At 38.9% G+C, this 22,031-nt stretch overlaps 2 protein-coding genes across 4 annotated transcripts in view; both read left to right on the forward strand.

Annotated features, from left to right (window-relative positions):
* Nucleotides 1-9,415: 9,415 nt before the first annotated feature.
* Nucleotides 9,416-15,054, forward strand: LOC139961316 (uncharacterized). Its single transcript, XM_071960445.1, has 3 exons — nt 9,416-13,229; nt 13,345-14,093; nt 14,311-15,054. The coding sequence occupies exons 1-3, from the start codon at nt 9,416-9,418 to the stop codon at nt 15,052-15,054; spliced, it is 5,307 nt and encodes a 1,768-aa protein (XP_071816546.1).
* Nucleotides 15,055-16,885: 1,831 nt separating this feature from the next.
* Nucleotides 16,886-22,031, forward strand: part of LOC139961764 (uncharacterized) — a 31,150-nt gene continuing 26,004 nt past the window's right edge. For 2 of the 3 annotated variants that reach the window (XR_011791008.1, XM_071961249.1), the window contains exons 1-5: nt 16,886-17,033; nt 18,686-18,858; nt 19,368-19,454; nt 20,493-20,555; nt 21,629-21,704. Coding sequence is in view for 2 of the 3 variants with exons in the window: in XM_071961249.1 (XP_071817350.1) it covers nt 18,778-18,858; nt 19,368-19,454; nt 20,493-20,555; nt 21,629-21,704 (307 nt within the window). In the remaining variant the exon portion in view is untranslated. The other variant, XM_071961251.1, reaches the window with a different exon arrangement.

A 22,031-nucleotide genomic window follows, 5' to 3' on the forward strand; every position in this document is an offset into this window, starting at 1 on the left:
GTTGAAAGCCTACAAGCCAACACGGTATTTACGAGCTTAATTATCACCATTTGTGATCTACGAGTACGTTTATACGAGTACGTTTCGAGTATATAACCATTCTATAGCGTTTAGAGTGTATCATTCAACAGTTATTTTGTTTCCTTGTTTTTCGTGTTTTTTGTGAGGAACGGTGTAAATATCTCTGTAAATACAAGTTGTTTTATTACTTTACTACGGACTTTCGTCAGTGTGTGTTTTTATATTACGGATTTTCGTCTTCGTCTTCAGCTAATTTTAGTCGGCTTTTCAGCTCCGTGCCCGGACATCACATGGTAAATACCTTGGTTATGTGTTTACGAAACCTTACGATGGACTGTTTATTTTATATGTTAACAATACGTTATGATTACGAACCTTTTTGTGACCCCTCGCTACTGATTGAAATGTGGATAGGCTATAGCGGAAGTAGGCAAAGCTATCTACTGTGTATGTAGTGCGCACAGTATCTAGGTTAGTTACAGTTCTCGTATAACGGGGCTACAGTTTTCAGTGAAAGCAGCGCGCGAGTGCCATCAGGGGTTGCAACTTTGAACTTCTCCACCTCAGGGTAGATAATAACATGTAAATCAGTTGCGCCCACCAAAATAAGCTCCACCTAGCGGATAAAAGCGATACGGAAGCTTCGTGTGGACTTTTATATAATGAAAGTCTTAATAGCTGTTTCTTTCTACAAAAAGGATGTATTTATTTAAGAGTCTGTTGAAAACAATTTACTTATGACTCTTATGGACCCGTTTATTTATTTTAAATAATGTTAAGTACACTGTGTATTATTTTCAGCAACATTTATGGACAATTTGGGTGTTTCTCGGGGTTAAAACTCCACCTCGATTTTTTCCAAAATATTGCGATCACTTATGACTAATGGAACCGTTTACTTATTTTAGACGACTGTGTTAAACACACAATGTAGTAATTTCAGCTACATTGATGGACAATTAGGGTGTTTCTCGGGGTTAAAACTCAGCTCCACCTCAGGGTAGCTCAGTAACGCGATTGATTTTGGAAAATTCAAAACTTCGATTTTTGACCAAATTTAATACATTTTTACGAAAAATTGCGATAACTTATGACTCTAATGGACCTGTTTATTAATTGTAGACTATGTTAAATATACTATGTAGTAATTTCAGCTACATTGATGGACAATTAGGGTGTTTCTCGGGGTTAACACTCAGCTCCACCTCAGGGTAGCTCAGTAACGCGATTGATTTTGGAAAATTCAAAAATTCGATTTTTGACCAAATTTAATAAATTTTTACGAAAAATTGCGATAACTTATGACTCTAATGGACCCGGTTACTTATTGTAGACTATGTTCAATACACTATGTATTAATTTCAGCTACATTGATGGACAATTAGGGTGTTTCTCGGGGTTAACACTCAGCTCCACCTCAGGGTAGCTCAGTAACGCGATTGATTTTGGAAAATTCAAAACTTCGATTTTTGACCAAATTTAATACATTTTTACGAAAAATTGCGATAACGTATGACTCTAATGGACCCGTTTATTAATTGTAGACTATGTTCAATACACTATGTAGTAATTTCAGCTACATTGATGGACAATTAGGGTGTTTCTCGGGGTTAAAACTCAGCTCCACCTCAGGGTAGCTCAGTAACGCGATTGATTTTGGAAAATTCAAAACTTCGATTTTTGACCAAATTTAATACATTTTTACGAATAATTGCGATAACGTATGACTCTAATGGACCCGTTTATTAATTGTAGACTATGTTCAATACACTATGTAGTAATTTCAGCTACATTGATGGACAATTAGGGTGTTTCTCGGGGTTAACACTCAGCTCCACCTCAGGGTAGCTCAGTAACGCGATTGATTTTGGAAATTTTAAAAATTCGATTTTTGACCAAATTTAATACATTTTTACGAAAAATTGCGATAACGTATGACTCTAATGGACCCGTTTATTAATTGTAGACTATGTTCAATACACTATGTAGTAATTTCAGCTACATTGATGGACAATTAGGGTGTTTCTCGGGGTTAAAACTCAGCTCCACCTCAGGGTAGCTCAGTAACGCGATTGATTTTGGAAAATTCAAAACTTCGATTTTTGACCAAATTTAATACATTTTTACGAAAAATTGCGATAACTTATGACTCTAATGGACCCGGTTACTTATTGTAGACTATGTTCAATACACTATGTATTAATTTCAGCTACATTGATGGACAATTAGGGTGTTTCTCGGGGTTAACACTCAGCTCCACCTCAGGGTAGCTCAGTAACGCGATTGATTTTGGAAAATTCAAAACTTCGATTTTTGACCAAATTTAATACATTTTTACGAAAAATTGCGATAACTTATGACTCTAATGGACCCGGTTACTTATTGTAGACTATGTTCAATACACTATGTATTAATTTCAGCTACATTGATGGACAATTAGGGTGTTTCTCGGGGTTAACACTCAGCTCCACCTCAGGGTAGCTCAGTAACGCGATTGATTTTGGAAAATTCAAAACTTCGATTTTTGACCAAATTTAATACATTTTTACGAAAAATTGCGATAACGTATGACTCTAATGGACCCGTTTATTAATTGTAGACTATGTTCAATACACTATGTATTAATTTCAGCTACATTGATGGACAATTAGGGTGTTTCTCGGGGTTAACACTCAGCTCCACCTCAGGGTAGCTCAGTAACGCGATTGATTTTGGAAATTTTAAAAATTCGATTTTTGACCAAATTTAATACAGTTTTACGAAGAATTGCGATAACTCATGACTCTAATGGACCCGTTTATTAATTGAAGACTATGTTCAATACACTATGTAGTAATTTCAGCTACATTGATGGACAATTAGGGTGTTTCTCGGGGTTAACACTCAGCTCCACCTCAGGGTAGCTCAGTAACGCGATTGATTTTGGAAATTTTAAAAATTCGATTTTTGACCAAATTTAATACATTTTTACGAAGAATTGCGATAACGTATGACTCTAATGGACCCGTTTATTAATTGTAGACTATGTTCAATACACTATGTAGTAATTTCAGCTACATTGATGGACAATTAGGGTGTTTCTCGGGGTTAAAACTCAGCTCCACCTCAGGGTAGCTCAGTAACGCGATTGATTTTGGAAAATTCAAAACTTCGATTTTTGACCAAATTTAATACATTTTTACGAAAAGTTGCGATAACGTATGACTCTAATGGACCCGTTTGTTAATTGTAGACTATGTTCAATACACTATGTAGTAATTTCAGCTACATTGATGGACAATTAGGGTGTTTCTCGGGGTTAACACTCAGCTCCACCTCAGGGTAGCTCAGTAACGCGATTGATTTTGGAACATTCAAAAATTCGATTTTTGACCAAATTTAATACATTTTTACGAAAAATTGCGATAACGTATGACTCTAATGGACCTGTTTATTAATTGTAGACTATGTTCAATACACTATGTATTAATTTCAGCTACATTGATGGACAATTAGGGTGTTTCTCGGGGTTAACACTCAGCTCCACCTCAGGGTAGCTCAGTAACGCGATTGATTTTGGAAATTTTAAAAATTCGATTTTTGACCAAATTTAATACAGTTTTACGAAGAATTGCGATAACTCATGACTCTAATGGACCCGTTTATTAATTGAAGACTATGTTCAATACACTATGTAGTAATTTCAGCTACATTGATGGACAATTAGGGTGTTTCTCGGGGTTAACACTCAGCTCCACCTCAGGGTAGCTCAGTAACGCGATTGATTTTGGAAATTTTAAAAATTCGATTTTTGACCAAATTTAATACATTTTTACGAAAAGTTGCGATAACGTATGACTCTAATGGACCCGTTTGTTAATTGTAGACTATGTTCAATACACTATGTATTAATTTCAGCTACATTGATGGACAATTAGGGTGTTTCTCGGGGTTAACACTCAGCTCCACCTCAGGGTAGCTCAGTAACGCGATTGATTTTGGAAAATTCAAAACTTCGATTTTTGACCAAATTTAATACATTTTTACGAAGAATTGCGATAACTTATGACTCTAATGGACACGTTTATTTTTTGTTTTTGGTCGACTGTGTTAAATACACTTTGTAGTAATGTTAGCCACATTTATGGATATTTTTGGTGTTTCTCGGGGTTACAACTGTTTTTTATAATATTTTTTTTACAAAAACAAACAAAGAAAACAGCGATGAAGTATAATTTAACCAGAATATATCGTTATCAAAATGTATGTAACTTTCACTGTATTAATTCATCACCTTTCCACCATCCAAGAAATAATGACTGAAATTTCACAAATCAACAGTGCGAGAACGATACTGATTATAAAAAGTTGCAGAGACTATACCAAGTGGAATACGTGCACTAAACTCACCTCACTGCTTCTAATTTTTTCCGAGTTTCGTATTAAATGTTTCTTATTTTGAAAGGTTCGAAAAAATTTAATTCCGAGTCAGGTGTGTCAGTTCATCAAGTAAAGCTGTACATTTGCGAAATTGCCCTTCAGTAGTTGTGCCACCCCCACCCCCAACATTTCTGGAAATGTAACTTTGCCCCCTTTAAATACGTAAAATACAGCCAAAGCAATGAGCAAAAGAAGATTCCTACATTCTGCAACAAAAAGATACCTTGACACCTTAAAGTAATATGGAACAGTTTTAATGCATACTAACCGACCACAACTCGATTAAATAATTTAATTTAATCGTAACCTGTTCCTGCTACTTTCAGGTAAGTAAAAATATTGCAATTGGATAGCCAACCATGAATACACCGTGTCACCTAAACCAGGACCATGCTCGAATTTTAAAACATTTTTACACTGATTTGTCAGAATGACTGTTTCCAATAATCCACTATTAAGTAACCACACATTGACAAGTAAACTCAAAGAACACCTGGCAGGCACAGCTAAACTAAAATTTGATTCCAAATAGAAACCCAAACAAACAGTAGCTACTATCTACAACATTATGTTAGACATAGATATAAACTGTTGTAGACCGTGTGATTTAATCAGGGACCTGCTATTTCTAAATAGCAGGTCCCTGATTTATTTCCCAATTATGTTTAAGCTCTTCCTCCTGTGCAGTAGAAGAAACAAGCTTGAAGGACAGTGTCAAATCAGTACTACATGCTAGCATGTGGTCCCTGTGGCCTGCTATGCTGACTGCAGGCAACCTCCTGCCCAGTGGCGGAGCTAGGGGTATTGGTCAGAGGGGGCGAGAATGGTCTGTAGGGGCGCTTTCAACACTATCTAAGCGGAGCGCCACCACAGGTTGGCGCGGAGCGTAGAGAATTTTTTTCAGTAAAGATACTCTCTAGATCGCCGGAAATGACCCTTTCCGGGCCTTGCTAGTTTGCAGATAAACCAAGAATAAATAGCCGTTAGAGCATTTTGTCAGAAAATTACAGCAAGAAAATGTGACAAATGTCAATAGGTAGATGGGAGCGCAATAAAAAAGTCAATAATCGCGAATAAGTAAAAAGTGTTAAAAAGCTGAAAAGGGCGCCAGCAGTCCACTTGAGTCCGTCAGGGGGGGGTGCATTTGCCCCCCTGAAAATATGGACGCTCCGCCACTGCTTCTGCCAGTAGAAAATGAAAAAGACAGTTGACTGCAGAAGGAAAACCAAGGAAAAGGTGCCAATAAGACAAAATACAGGGACCATGTAAGAAATGTTTAATGCTAACACTAACACAGTAGCTATGTTGCACCAATTTACCTTTGTTTATGGAAGTACTGGCTTTTATAATAAAAAACTTCAAATCAAACAAAGCTTATTATAACTTTATGTGAAATTGAGATGTTACCACATTGCAATGTGAAGAAGTATGTTGACATCCATTCAAGTTAACCAGAATGTAAAAATACATTGTGGTTTTGATGATATGGTATGAGTATCTTCTTTAATGAATATGACACCTGAACTTGTACAGCATTGTGGTCATTGTGGTTAATGGCGAAACTTGTCGGCGGACGAATGTCCAATATTGAAGAAATCCAGCTCCCAACTCGATGATTTCCACTTCAGAGGTCTACTACTAATGAATGTCCAAGTTGTGCTTGCAGCCTGTAATCCTTGGATTCCTGTCCTTGGGTAACTCAGAGGCCACAATAAGTAGTGCTGACTGGCACAGAACCAAAGACGGCTACACAACGATGGACGACTACGAAGCCGGTAAACTTGTGACAATTCCACTAATATAAAGACAGCTATAACTCTACTGTCAAACTAAGTGAGTATTTACTCACAATGGAATTGTAGGATTCACTTGAGCGAGATGTTATTAAACTCCTGGAGCCAAGATGGTTAAAACTTTTTGATCTCCAATTATCAGGTGCTTATATAGCATTTCCACAAGTCCAGAAAGATCTTGCAATGTCCATCCATTCTAGACGCATCCTAGCTCCAGCTCAGTTCAACCAATCCAAAAGGTCACTTCACCTTTCCAGGAAATCCTCACCTAGTGTTCTAAAAATAGCACAGGGGATGTCCCCTTTGCAGCACTCCAATGTTCTAGCATGTTCAAATGTGTTCTGTGTTGAATGATCTAAATTATTCTCAAATGTTCTAACCCTTCTAGAAGCTTCTCAACTTTTCCAAATATTCTACACACACCAGATATGCACACACACCAGGCATTTCTATACTATGATTCTTAGATTAATTTATAATATTCTAAAATATTGATTTATATATAATACATCTATTTGTTGCAAAAATCATACAAATTATTGAGATTACTTAGGGGTCTGTAACAATGTATTTAGAATGACAGCTATATGATATATCCGAGCTTTAATGCTGACAGACTTCAATCTAATCACTCCTGGCACACTGAAGCATCAACATGCCCCCTGCGGTGTTTCTCATAGGAGCTGCCACAATCCGCCACACAACTACTGTACAAGTACAAGTTACCTCACAGGTGCATGTTTAAAGTCCTGGGAAGAGACAAGCAATCAAGTTTAGGTGTCTTACCCAAGGACACACAAACGCAATGACCACGACAGGACTCGACCACAGCCCATCTTCTTAACCACTTGGCCATCAATTTCAATATAAGAATTCAATATAAATATAAAACGAAATGTAGAAACTGTTCAAATTAGAAATACTCTGGTCTCATAGCTCCCGTCTCACATAATTCATCTGTGTTGTGTTTGATAAAATGTTGGAACATTGGCTAAATAAGTCCTGAAAAGAAAAGAAAAAACAAAAGCAGAAGAAGAAGGCAAACAAACCTTAAAGCTACTAACAAAACCAGAGCTTCATAAACATATGTTAGCACCCGATTTTCAAATGTCCAAAATTTCAAGAAAACAAATTTGGTACTATCTCCTTTATTGGAACTTATAGCAGAACTTTTCAAGTAGTGGGACTGTGTAGTACTTGACTACACTGAAGTGGGGAATCGAGCCTGTGTGAACAAAATCTTCTAGGGTATGAATGAAGGTTAAGGAGAGTAACACAAGTTGACTTTATGTTACTTATATCCAATTTTAGATTTTCTGTGGCAAAACCAATTTCCAACATTCCAATTCATTCAAGTTATAACACCTTTGCTTGCCCTGTTTATGCATATGAAGCACACAGTGAAGTGCACATAATCTGCCAATGGAATTGAACCACTTGTAGAAAGTACTTCTACATCACCAGAACAGATTTTACTGCATCACTGAGTCAATATAAAAAGTAAAAAGTTAGTGAACAAATTGAACTCATTAATATGTGTACTTAACCCATTTCAAATGTTTACAACAGGCTCAATAACACCTGCCATGGTATTCTTCCAAACTGACATGATATGGATGTCATACAATTTTTTTCTTGTAACAGGTACTGCACTATCATCTACCTTGCTGACAGGTACAGTAGCAAAACATCACTGACGTGTTGACACTGAAATACCTGATTTCCAAATTATTGTCCTTTTGGCAATGTTTGAAAGAGTCATAACTAGGAACAAAACAACATTCATGGCCTGTATCTCTGTTTATGTTCAGATCAAGTTGTGTTGATAGTTCTGGAAGACATTCCCTACAGGCATGAACAAAAATATTCTGCTGCATTATGTTTGTAAACAGAAGGAATGCTTGTTTATGCTTTGATCCAAGTTCGGAATTTGCTCATACATTGTGAAATAGCCAAAATTTGGGGAAAGGAAACATGTATTTATTGGGACAGTGTGAGTGTAGACATTGTTCTCCTTCATTGACTTTTGTTCGGTATAGTACACACAACAGGTGCAGGAAGAATGTGCAGCAAGAGTGTTAATACATCCTGACTACGGGGGTGGTACAGTAAGTTATACACTATAAACAGTTGCAGCAGGAATATACTCGAACTCAAGGGTACGAATGGGTAATTATCTTTAATTCAGTATTATTTTTCACCAGTATTCAAGGTTTATTTTGGATGTACTTGGTATTTCGATATCTTCGTTAATGGCAAATTTCAATACCGTTGGTGTGGATATCAAAGAAAAAGGGTTTATTTGGATATATCGATTTACCGACGCACCCTACAGTGAAGTCACGAGTATTTATTATTATTTGATTGATAAATGTGATGCTCTGTGTTAAACATCTTTGTTAAACTGCAGCTGTGGGCATAGGCCTACGCAGTCATCATACGACAATTATTTACCATATCATAACCCACTACAAGTACAACATAACCTAGTGATACTGTACTAGGCCTATACTAGTAATACTCATAGTTTGCTATTTCATATAAACGTAAACTACGTACAATCTCAATCGCAGTGACAGCCTAGCTTACCTAAGGCAAGCCTAAAGTAAAGACCGTTACACTGATGGCAAATAACTGAATTTAACGACGTTTTGCCTCGTAGCACCTACCTGCAATAAGTGATATCAGACGTTTTTACATAAAGGAATACAATGTTGTCCCAGTCCAGTTTTCATAGAATAAAAGTGAAATTACTTGACAGTTAGTCGGCGCAAGAATGTTTTTTTATAGCAGACGGTTGTACGCGCGAGCCACATGATTGATAGAAGGGAATATGAATATGTATCATTGAGGCGTTACTATTATATCTAAGCCAATGGACATTAACAAGGAGATTTGATCGACATTTCAAGCTACCCTCAGCTGGAGAAAAGGCGGGGTCTATATAGAAATAGGTGGAGCCGCAGGCTACCCTCAGCTGGAGTAAAAAAGCAAAATACATAAGCGTCAACCCCGTGCAAGATATGAATAATTCAGTGCACTGAGGTGGAGCTGGTGCTACAACCCCTGATCGCGAGTGCTGCTTCTTGAACATTCTCTACGGAAGCCTATAAGGGCCATCACTAAGGAATTTTAGAAGAGACATTATTTCGTTACTTTGACACGATACCTTAACCAACGTTATGGAGGCTCTCAAAAATGAAAGAGCTAAGTTCTTACGTACCTCGACTCGATTAAAAAATGAGATATCAAGTCTTATAACGCTACCGTCAGTTGAGGATGAGAAAGTTCGAGAAAAGGTGTCTTTGTATGACAGAAACTTTGTTGATTTTTCGGAAGCCCATAAGGCATACATTGCTACGTTGAATGAGGAAGAGGCCACAGAGGAGGACATCACTTATTACCAACCGAAATCGGAGGAATATCAACAGTTTTCCAAGGCAATGTCTGAATGGATTAAAGGAAGAGAGGTCGACATAAAACCTCAAGATAGTATTTCTCAGGTTTCCAGTAAGGGTTCCAAAAATTCAAAGGCCTCATCAGTAAGGACTGTAGCATCGACAGAGCGTATGAAAGAGGAAGCCAAGTTGGAGGGACTAAAAGTTAGGGTTGAAATGTTGAGGAAAAGAAGAGAAATTGAAGAGAAAGAAAGATTGCTCAAACAACAACGGGAGGATTATGAGTTAGAAGTTGAAATGAAGTTGGCAGAGGCAAAGGCGAATGTGTTCAAGAAATATGACAACCCAGAATCAAGTGACGAAGAAAGCCTGCTGACAAAGTCTGACGACAAAGTTGATTCCAGTGGTGTACACAACTTGATTCGATCCCAAACAGAGATCTCAAGAATGATGATAGACCAGCAAAAGCTTGTTTCACTTCCTAGGCGTGAGTTGCAAATTTTCGATGGTAAAGTTCAAGATTACAGAGCTTTTATTGCTGCTTTTGAACACAACATTGAGCAACTAACAGACAACAATCAAGATAGGCTATACTACTTACAGCAGTTTACATCTGGTAGGCCTAAAGAGCTAGTAAGAAGTTGCATGGGGAAAGACCCAAAGAGAGGTTATGAGCAGGCTAGACGAGAGCTAGAGGAGGAGTACGGCGATGACTTTAGAATCTTGAGTTCTTACAGAAAAGAAATAGAAATGATGCAACCTATTAAAGGAGAAAACTCAGCGGCTATGAAAGATTACCTTACATTCTGTGTTGTGTTTGGTAACGCTATTAATGAAAGTGAGATCCTCAGAAAAATGGACCAGACAGAGAGTATAATGAAGTTGGTTAGCAAACTTCCTTATAGACTACGAGAAAGATGGCGCTTGCAAGCCTACAGAATCAAAGGGAAGAGTCATAAGTTGGCAGGATTCCACGACTATGTTGAGTTTGTCAGAGAACAAGTGAAGATAGCTACCGACTCGATTTACGGTGACATAAGTATGGAGAGTTCAAAGGACTGTAGTAAATTCAGGCAAAACAGAAAGTCCTTTAAAGGTTTCAGTACAATTATACAGGAGCAGAAATCAAGATCCAAGAACGAAGGAAGGAGTATGGAATATACTAAATGCCTGTATTGTGGCAATAACCACATGCTAGAAGTCTGCAGAGAATTGGGCTCCAAAACACATGAAGAAAAGTTGATCTTCCTACGTACTAAAGGACTGTGCTTCAGATGTCTTGATGGTAATCATATTAGTAAAGATTGCAAGCAGGATAGACTTATTTGTAAAGTATGTCGGAAACTGCACCCTACAGTACTTCATTATGGTAAGCAGCCCGAATGTAAGCCCACAAGCCAATTGGGTGACTGCTTAAATCAAGCACCCAGAGAAACAACCACTACAGTCAAGACGAGTTGTGTTAACATCCAACCAGGGACTAGTATCTGCATGGGGGCCGGAGTCAATAAGACATCCATGCCTGTTGTGCCAGTGCGAGTGAAATCTAAGTCAACAAATAAAGATGTCGAGACTTATGCCTTCTTAGACACTGGTAGCTCTGACACCTTTATCTCAGAGAACCTTGCTAAGCAGTTGTGTGTCAGTGGACCTAAGACCAAAATACTGTTAAGTACACTGCCGAATGATGGACTGGTGGATAGCCGATTTGTTGTGAATTTAGAAGTGTGCGACCTACAAGGACTGAACTCCTTGCCATTGCCAACAGTGTATATCCAAAAACGGATTCCAGTTAACAAAGAAGACATTGTTACTCAAGATGATTTGAGAAAATGGCCTTACTTGAGAAGAGTCTCAATACCAGACTCAAAGGCAACGGAAGTTGGATTGCTCATTGGACAAAATGCCCATAAAGCATTAGAACCATGGGAAGTGGTTAACAGCCAGGGAGATGGACCTTATGCTGTACGTACATGTCTGGGATGGACTGTGAATGGTCCAATAAAGAGTGGCATGAAGGTTCATGTCAACTACGTCAGTTTGCGGACCATAGATGAAATGTTAACTTCCCAGTTTAACTACGACTTTAGCGAAAGGATTTCAGAAGAGATACCTGAAAAATCTAGAGATGATCACCAATTCCTCCAACAGTTAGATAAGTCAGCAAAGTTGGTGGATGGTCACTATGAAACAGCCCTACCTCTTAAACAAGAAGATTCTTGCATGCCAAACAATAAAGACTTGGCAGTGCAATGGGCTACCAACATGAAACGTCGTTTTCAGAAGGATCCAAAGTACTATGAGGACTACAAAGGTTTCATGCAAGGGTTGCTGGATAAAGGCTATGCAGTTCCGATAACAGATGAAGAGACACATCGTGATGATGGCAAGGTGTGGTATGTTCCTCACCATGGAGTCTACCATCCTCAGAAGAAGAAAATACGTGTGGTATTCAACTGTGCAGCCAAATTCAAGGGAGTATCATTAAATGACAAACTCCTGCAAGGCCCCGACCTTACAAATTCATTGGTTGGAGTCCTTCTTCGCTTTAGAATGGAGCCAATTGCCCTCATGGCAGACATTGAAGCGATGTTCTACCAGGTTCGAGTGCAAAGGGAACATCGTGACCTCCTACGCTTTGTTTGGTGGCCAGATGGAAATACTGACCAACCCTTACGAGAATACAAAATGATGGTGCACTTGTTCGGTGCGGTGTCATCACCGAGTTGTGCCAACTATGCGTTGCATAAAACTGCAGATGACTTTGGAGATGGTTTCGATAAAAGAACCGTAGAAGCTGTAAAGGAGAACTTCTACGTTGATGACATGTTAAAATCAGTAGGGACCGAAGAGGAAGCTATTATTCTGATGAAACAATTGAGAGAATTATTGGGCAGAGGAGGATTCCGTTTGACCAAATGGGTCAGCAACAGTAGATTGGTCTTGGATACCATCCCCAAAGGCGAAAGAGCAGAAGGGATCAGGAGTTTAGATATGGAGAAAGACAAACTACCAATTGACAGAGCTCTTGGAGTCTCATGGTGTGTGGAATCAGATCAGTTTCAATTCCGAGTGACAGTGAATGAGAGGCCATACACTAGAAAGGGGATCCTATCGATAGTTGCTTCGATCTATGACCCGTTAGGATTTCTCGCCCCATTTGTCTTAGTTGCAAAAAGAATTCTCCAAGACCTTTGCAGAATGAAATTGGCTTGGGATGACGATATTCCAGACGAGCATCTGAAATGTTGGAAAAGATGGCAGTTAGAATTGCCAAAGTTGAAAGACTTCAAGGTCAACAGATGTCTCAAGTCAGATGGTTATGACAATGTCAGAAACACCCAGCTACACCTTTTCAGTGATGCTAGTGAAAGCGGTTATGGTGTTGCTGCATATGTTCGTTTCGTGAATGAAGAAAACCAAATTCATTGCGCATTTGTGATGGGGAAGGCAAGGGTTGCCCCCCTCAAACAAATCACCATCCCACGGTTAGAACTCACAGCGGCTACAGTGTCTGTGAGACTCTTCAAATCCTTGGAGAGAGACCTGCATATCAAACTGGACAGTCACGGTGACATTTTGGACAGACAGTACCTCAGTAATTCGATACGTCAGTAATAGTTCAGCGAGATACCATACTTTTGTAGCCAACAGGGTTGCCATTATTACTGACATTTCCCAGCCGAGTCAATGGTCGTATGTGGAATCTTCAGAAAACCCAGCTGATGACGCATCGAGAGGTCTGTATGCAGACGACCTAATACAATGCCATAGGTGGATCCTTGGACCAGATTTTCTTTGGCTGCATGAGAACGAGTGGCCCTTAAGACAGAAATTTGAACGAGATATATCTTTGAAAGACCCAGAGGTTAAAAAGACGGCAACGGTTGCTGCTACGTCTACCAACGTAGCCCAGAACACCATGAATGAGTTGATCAGCAAGTACTCAAGCTGGTTCAAGCTCAAGTGTCACATTGCATGGATGTTGAAACTGATGTCAGTACTAAAGCAGCTGAGTGATCTTCGTAAGAGTTTGAAGGGTCAAGAGCCAATGGAAATAGATGAGAAAATGAGACATGCCAGACAAAGGAGATTCAAAATGAATTTGTCTGTCTCCGACTTGGAAGAAGCAGAAGTTTCAGTTGTGAAATTTGTTCAGAATCAAGCATTTCCTGATGAAATTGCTTCCTTACGAGACAACTCTAAGGGCGGATCAGTTAAGAAAAGAAGCCCTATCTACAAGCTGGATCCGAGATACAAAGATGGAGTGCTGAGAGTGGGAGGACGACTCAGTCGGTCAGCCATGCCTGAATGTGAGAAACATCAGTACATCCTTCCCAAGAAATCTATTGTATCCGAGATGATAATGAGAGAAATCCATACACAGTTACACCATGGAGGAAGAGCCCTGACTCTGTCGCATCTGCGAAGAAAGTATTGGGTTGTGAGTGCGCATGCACTGGTACGTAAATGTATTAACCAGTGTGTAACATGTCGGCGTTTGCGAGCAAAGGCTGGTGAACAAAAGATGGCTGATTTACCGACTTCTCGTATTACTCCTGATGAGCCACCCTTTACAAGAGTGGGCGTGGATTTCTTCGGACCTTTCAATGTCAAACAAGGACGTTCGTTAGTGAAAAGATACGGAGTGGTCTTCACGTGTTTTGCAATACGTGCAGTACACTTGGGAGGTAGCGCATGCTCTCGACACCGATTCCTGTATCAATGCACTCCGTAGATTCATCGCTAGGAGAGGACAAGTTGGTGAAATTTGGTCTGATAATGGAATCAATTTGGTGGCAACAGATCGAGAGTTGAAACGGAGTATTCAAGAATGGAATGACTCAAAGATTCGAAGTGAAATGTTACAAGTCAATGTTGACTGGAAATACAGCCCACCAACTGGTTCACACTATGGTGGAGTCTGGGAACGTCAAATCAGAACTGTGAGACAGATCCTAAATGTTCTATTGCGGTCACAAACATTAAGTGATGAGAGTTTGCAAACCTTTTTGTGTGAGGTGGAGGCAACAATAAACAGTCGTCCTTTAACTACTGTGTCCCTCGATCTCAATGATGTGGAACCCCTGACACCAAACCACTTACTTCTTCTGAAAGGCAAACCTAATCTCCCACCTGGAGTCTTCGTCAAGACAGATGTCTACGTGCGACGACGTTGGAGACAAGCGCAGTTTCTTGCCGACCTCTTTTGGAAGAGATGGCTTCGGGAATACCTACCTCAACTTCAGCAGCGTCAAAAGTGGCTGAAACCAAAGAGGAACTTTGAGCCTGGAGACATAGTTTTGATAGTAGAAGATAACGCCCCGAGAAATTCTTGGTTGATGGGACGTATCACCTCAGTATTGTCAGATAAAAGGGGAGAGGTTAGGCGGGTAAGGGTAAAACTGCTTCCAGTGAATTAGAGCGGCCAATAGCCAAACTGTGCCTGTTATTAGAGGCTGATGAATAAAGCTTGCTCTATGTATGTGCCAAGGTGAGCCTAGCGCCCTTGGATAAAGACCGTGAAGGTCTGATCTGATCTAAATTCACCTCTCCATGTGAAATTTCTTACTATTGTTATGTTAACCTGACATTTTTTGCTTACTTTCAGTTGAGTATTGAGCCAAGTTTTGCATTCCTTTGTTCAATGTAATAATGCATGTAGCTACCAAGGTGAGCCAAGCGCCCTTGGGTAAAGGTCGTGAAGACCTAATTATCTCTTTTGTAAACACAAAGTTAATTATGTAATTTGTAAGCAAAAGTTTAAGTTTTTGAGCTGTTATTTTGTTTGAGAACTTTGTTGTTTTTTTTTACTATGCTTTTTCTACATGTTTGGAAATAAGTGTGCTAGTTTGCTTTTAAAAAAATGTTTAGTTTGTTATCCTTGTTGTATTATTCATTGTTCTACCAGAAAATGTTTAGGGTAATTGTCAAACATGCTTGGTTTGTACAATTAAGGGGCCGGTGTAGTGGCAGAGTTGCTTATTCCGCCTTCCATAGAAAAGTTATTTTTATGTTTTCGGGTGTTGAAAGCCTACAAGCCAACACGGTATTTACGAGCTTAATTATCACCATTTGTGATCTACGAGTACGTTTATACGAGTACGTTTCGAGTATATAACCATTCTATAGCGTTTAGAGTGTATCATTCAACAGTTATTTTGTTTCCTTGTTTTTCGTGTTTTTTGTGAGGAACGGTGTAAATATCTCTGTAAATACAAGTTGTTTTATTACTTTACTACGGACTTTCGTCAGTGTGTGTTTTTATATTACGGATTTTCGTCTTCGTCTTCAGCTAATTTTAGTCGGCTTTTCAGCTCCGTGCCCGGACATCACAGGGTCTACCCATCCCCTTTGGAAAATTTTTAGTTTTGAAACGTCCTTAGATGCAATCTGGTGCATATTTTAAGTCAAATTTGGCACGGAAGAAGCTCCCGTTCTCCTTTTCTCTATTCAGCTTTCCTTCTTTCTTCCCCTTCCGCTCTCTTCACCTTTTCTCCTTTTGCCGACAGACCCAAAATTTGCCGACAGCGACCAAATTATTGGGGGGGGGGGGCACACCCCCACACCCCCCCGCTCGCTACGCCCCTGATTGAAATGTCAAATGTTTACCTTTTTTTTCAATTTTTGATTTTCCGGGGGGGGGGGCAAGCGACCCTTGCCCCTTCCTGCGGACGCCCATGGGTCCAAGGATTTATGCAGGATCAATGCAGGGCGTCTTGGTTTAGAACATTTGAATGGCCATTTAACATTTACACATTGTTTCCAGCTGACAAATATGTTTTAATGCTAAAATACATCAAGAGAAATGACAGAACAATACTATCAACATATAGCTATTAAATTCTTTGTAACTATATACCATGGAATGAGGATTGAGGAATTCGGCTTCTGGTACATCTTACAAGTTGTATGAGTGAGAAACAACATTCAGTCTTGCATGAGTTTTTCTTTCCCAGTAAAAACGGGCCTTCCTTATCCAAAGAGGTACCCTTTAACTGTGCATCAGTATAGCGGGGAGCCCCCTTTTGGTCGGGGCCCCGGCTCAGCATGGTCCGAGCCCATAGGAGTTATGCTACTGACCCACACAAAGCAGTAGATTGCTTGACTGTGTGCAGACCTCTTTCAAATAGTGCCCTAAATTAGCCAACCCAGAAACAGATCTTGGACGATATCCCGGACGAAACACTGCCCCTATGCACTTCCGTTCAACTTCCTTAAGCCCCGCCTCAGCATGAATAGTTATGACGAATTTTTAATTTACTTCCGCATTCAGTTGCACAAATATAACAACACAACAATGGCTTGAGAAATATCGGATAGGGAGAAAATATTTTACATTTCAAGTGTCCAGAGAACTGTTCTCAATCCAAATTGTCAGTCTACGGTGGAGTTAAAGACGGTCAGTAATCGAACACAAGGTCAAATTGAACGTGCGGTGAACCCTGTTGTAATATTTTGTAGAGCTAGTTGAACGAAAAAAAAGTAACCTGTGATTACCCAAACTCTGCTTTGTATCTGTTGCGTATTATTGTTGTTCACCTTACCTAGTTTGAACGTAGTTGTCGTTGTCTGTTGTACGTATGTACATTAGGTGTTTATCACATAGATCTGCTACATACGTACGTACGGTGCGCTGTTTTGTATATTTTACAAATGTGAACACCACAGACATACTGCTCTGCTGTTATCTATTTTTATTGCAATCTGAAGAATTCAGTGCTTTGTTCAAACAGGCAAATGTCAAAGCAATCATAGCAAAGGACCATGAGGTTGGTATGGATTCATTTATATCCCCGATATAGTGATGAGTGAAATAGGCCTTGCATAGCCTAAGTAGGGGATAGGGGTGTACTAGTACATAATGATACATGTTAGCGAATTGTGGTACACTGTGTAAGCCAATGTGGCAGACCTGCCAACCTGACGTTGCGATCCAACCACGATCTTTCTTCATAGGCTAAATGAAATCACAAAATAACACACCTAGAGACACAGATGGGCGGACTGTTACATCTGAGAAATGAGCAATGAATAAAGCAAAGTGAGGCACATCAAAGGAGAGATACAGTAAGATGAACTGGTGGAGCAATAAGAGGACCTGTTTTTTGGCCAAAATAAAAAAAAATGTTTCAACATGTGCTGTTGCCTCAACCTAAGCTGCCTAAATGCTGCTTGCTGTCTTACACAATATTGATATCCAAAGTGATGTTAGCATCTACTTATCCAAGATTTATGTATCATTTAAATACAAGTTGTTGTACAAATGTTTGTCCATGTTCAAACCTTATGCTGCTGTTAGAACTTACGATGTTGTGTATACTTACATACCTTACAGTACCTGCTCTATATGTTGTCATCACTAACATTGATTCATTGCTAGTTATATTGTCTGTTTTGTGTTCCAAAGCATCTGTTTGAATCATCAGTTTTGCTGCTATCTAAACTTAAGTTGCCTTCTAAATGTTCATGTATGGAATGTAGAAGAGACATCACATCAAGAGCTTTACACATGTCACAAAACGGAAAAAATCCAGGCTAAAAGTACCATAATTTGGACAAGAATTATATTCTTGAAAAAGTGGAAGTAATATCGAAATTAATGTTTGGACACACTCTAGATCTTGACAAAAATGTAAATTTTTTGAATAATACCATTTTCCACAGTTGATATGCAAAATAATTGGCTAAAACTGTATTTATCTTATCGTTGCTGCACAGGGAGGAGAGAGGCTTTTGTAATTGGTTGTTCATTGAAGACTATTATGGCTATTTCAGTTGCCATAGTAACATTAGCAAAGATAAAAATTAATGTTCATGAGTAGTATTCTGAGTGGTCACTTTTGTAAGGGTGACTGAAGTCCATATCAAAGAGCAGGTTAAAATAATTAAGCTTTCTGTGTTTCATTGCTTACTTTACCCAAACTTTGACCATTCCCTTCCCACTTTACCCACCCCTTTCCCACTTAACCCACCACTTCCCACTTAACCCATCTCCTTCCCAGTTGATCATGACTAAAATTCTTATAATGTATTTATGATCTTTGCCCACAGTTTTGTAATTTCATCTTGTCTAGAGTGAGTTGCCAGGGAGACTTGTTTCAAGTCTTGTTTGTCATTTAATAGCCAAGTTACATCACAGGGAGATGCAGAGTGAAGGAAAGGTGCAGTTTATGAGAAGTAACTTGAGTTTCATGCAACAAGGAGCTGTTGCATTCTCCCCACAGGTAAACTGGCAACTTATAAAAATTATGGTAATGGTTGGAATTTATGTATGTTTATAGTACATTGTATAATAATCACATAGTCAGATGTAGGTCAAGTATAGGCTGGGGTGGGTCAAGGTCGGTCAGGATAGGTGTATGGAAATGTCACTCAAAGGGGTTCACAGGTAGTGCTGTTACTGAGTTTGGAGAGGATGGAATAATATCAAATCCTTAAACACTCAGTCAGTTTACATTTAATTAAGATAACGAGAGTGTAATGCAAGTGATGAATAATCACAGTTAGCTTGCATTATCTATAAACAGGAATATTCTGAATCATATAGTGCCCTGATATCAGCCATAAAACAGTAACATTAACCCCCTTAATCTTAATTCTTTGTCATGCTGGCATGTAAAGGTGATACCTTGTATAGAAGTAACAAAATATTGATTAAATAGTCATTTTTGGGGAAAATGAAGTTTTGTTTGTGCTTTGATAACTGATGGTTAAGTTTGTTTCCTCTGTCTAGGCTCGTTACTTATTCTGTACAGGAGGATATGATGGAAGAGTGCACCTCTACTCAGCACGGAATGCTGCCCTCCTTCAGCGTTATTCAGTGAGTTCAGTCTGCTACAAGAAATGAAATGTACATTGATCAATTAATACAGTCTGCTACAGAAATGAAGATAGATTTGATCAATCATATAAGTAGAAATTAACCATCTTTGATGGGATTATCCTCCTTTTGATATAATCATTAGGTGTTCAAGGTCCAAGCAGATTATGCTGTTTCTGTTTATGTAATTTACTATGACATGCAGTCATGGAGATGTGGAGTTTGTAAACCAAGCAAAGTGAAAACACAGACAAATAATACTAACAACAAATACTTACTTAGAATGTTCAACTGCGCAAAGTGTGTCTGCAATCAGCCAGCTATGACAGTACGGCGTAAACGCAGTCATAGTTTCATGATTTTCCTGTAGCAGTAAAGTCAGGGTTAACTTGCAAACTAAGTACTCTTGTGCTGCATATGTACTGTATTTAAAGGCAAGTTACTGCTGGGAGAGGGTTCCCCTCTGGTTTAGGTATAGTAATACGTCCAGTGTTACCACAACCTGATCTGGACTAGTTGTAAATGCTTTAGAGTAAAAGTGATGTACATAGGCCTAACAGCAACTCTGTGTAAATAATAAAACTCCATAAAAATTGTTATATCTGTAACACTAATCTTAGTATTATAACAAACGGAGATAACATATATTGCCTCTGACTAAACTGATGTTCAATGGATTTGGTTTCACCTTAGTGGAACTCAGTTCTGAGCAATTGCTCTGCAGATAGAGCTGTGGTGGAATATAATTGTTTAGTACCTCCTAGGCCTGGTTCATATGGTTTACATCATGTATCTTCATTCACATTCAAACAGTATGTCCATGCAATCTCTGTGGACACACATATCAAATCTTTACATATTGCAACTTCCTCAAACAGAAAGTTTCTAACGCATGGCATGCGCAACAAGAAATAAACCTTTGGTTTGCCTGACTGTGACAGAATGTTGTGGCTTCCATTCTGCATCCTTACTATTGTCAGATATACTTCATTCGGTAGTATTTTCCTGACTAAATTCTCTACTTTTGTACATGAACAGATTGCAAACTCAGGCTTTGGAAGACATACAAATGCAGTTAGATTCACCTGTGATGGAATGAAGGTAAGATATATAAGTAGTATGTAGAGGAGAAACAAACCAAACTATAATCTGTATGTTATATGATACAACAAAACAGATATGAAGAGTCTTGTCCCTTGTGAGAAGTAGATTTATTTAGTCTCAATACAGTTATAGTTTGTGTTTCTGTTAGTCTGTCCGCTAGTCTCAGTGCAACAAGACTTGAGTGTTTGTTGCACTATATAAGAATGGTGCACGATGATTTTTGTTATCAAAGACTTACAATCTTCTCTTCTGCTGAAAAGCCTGTGTAGGTAAATAAGTTAGAGGGTGTACCCATTAAGAGACATAGTTGGATCTAGGCAGCTAAATTGGACAGACAGCTTAATGTTTGGTATTATTGTGTATTATTGTGTATCATTGTTTTGTATTTTCCCACAGATAGTAAGTAGTGATGTCACAGAAATTAAAGCCTGTTTTATGGTATACTAGAAATGTTATCACCATAGCAACCTCTTTCATGGCTACAACCTCTATCAAAGAGGATAAAGTACTTAATCTGTTTATATCATTGAAAAGCTTACTCCAATCATAGATTTATATAGCTTAATGATGATAGTTGGGTATCCTGTGTCTCCTGGCTGCAGTTGTAGGTGAGAGGGGGCGGGGTTATAATAGGGGTTAGTAACCATAAGCACCTCTATTGACATAGGTTAATGGTGATAGGTTTGTTTGGCATCTCCTGGCTGTTGTCGGTAGAGAGGGGCAGGGGGTCGGGGGTGATGTGAGGCCCATAACAATCTCCATCACACAGATTAAAGATGTATATTTTGTTGGTAGGGTCATCATCTGCTATAGTATGGCCACATCATGTATTGTTCATAGATGATAACAGACTTTGTGTGAACTCAGTCTAGTATGCAGTGTTACATTAATTGCTCTCATGTTAAATGTGGCAGGTAATCAATATTAAAGCCATTTGGCTTTCAGGTTAGTTTGCTAGGATAATGGTTGCTTTTGAGATATTTTGCAAACTATAAAGCTCATTATATTGAATTCAAATTGCTATTATGAGAGGATGTTTTACAGGTACTGGATTGTTTTGTACATTTCAGATTTTAACTACGACTGCGAGCAGGCTAGCTGTGCTTGATGTTGAGACAGGAAGCCAAGTGCAAACGTACGATGACTGTAAGTGCCTTTACTCGATTGTAGACTTGGAAGAGGTGGAGGAGGAATTCTGAGTGTGTTATAAAGCACACTGAGTTTCTTTGTACTGCATACTGTACATATCCAACATTTTAAAGACCATTATATGTTCTTTTCAATTTTTTCCAATGGAATTAGCTACTTCAGGAGGACTGCCCTGCCAGCTTTTTGCATGCTACTATGATGTGTCCACACCCTGTTAGCTTTGTTTATGCTACTATGATGTGTCCACACCCCTGCCAGCATTTTGATGCTACTATGATGTGTCCACACCCTGTTAGCTTTGTTTATGCTACTATGATGTGTCCA

Source organism: Apostichopus japonicus, chromosome 20 (assembly GCF_037975245.1).
Source record: "Apostichopus japonicus isolate 1M-3 chromosome 20, ASM3797524v1, whole genome shotgun sequence".
Taxonomy (NCBI): domain Eukaryota; kingdom Metazoa; phylum Echinodermata; class Holothuroidea; order Aspidochirotida; family Stichopodidae; genus Apostichopus; species Apostichopus japonicus.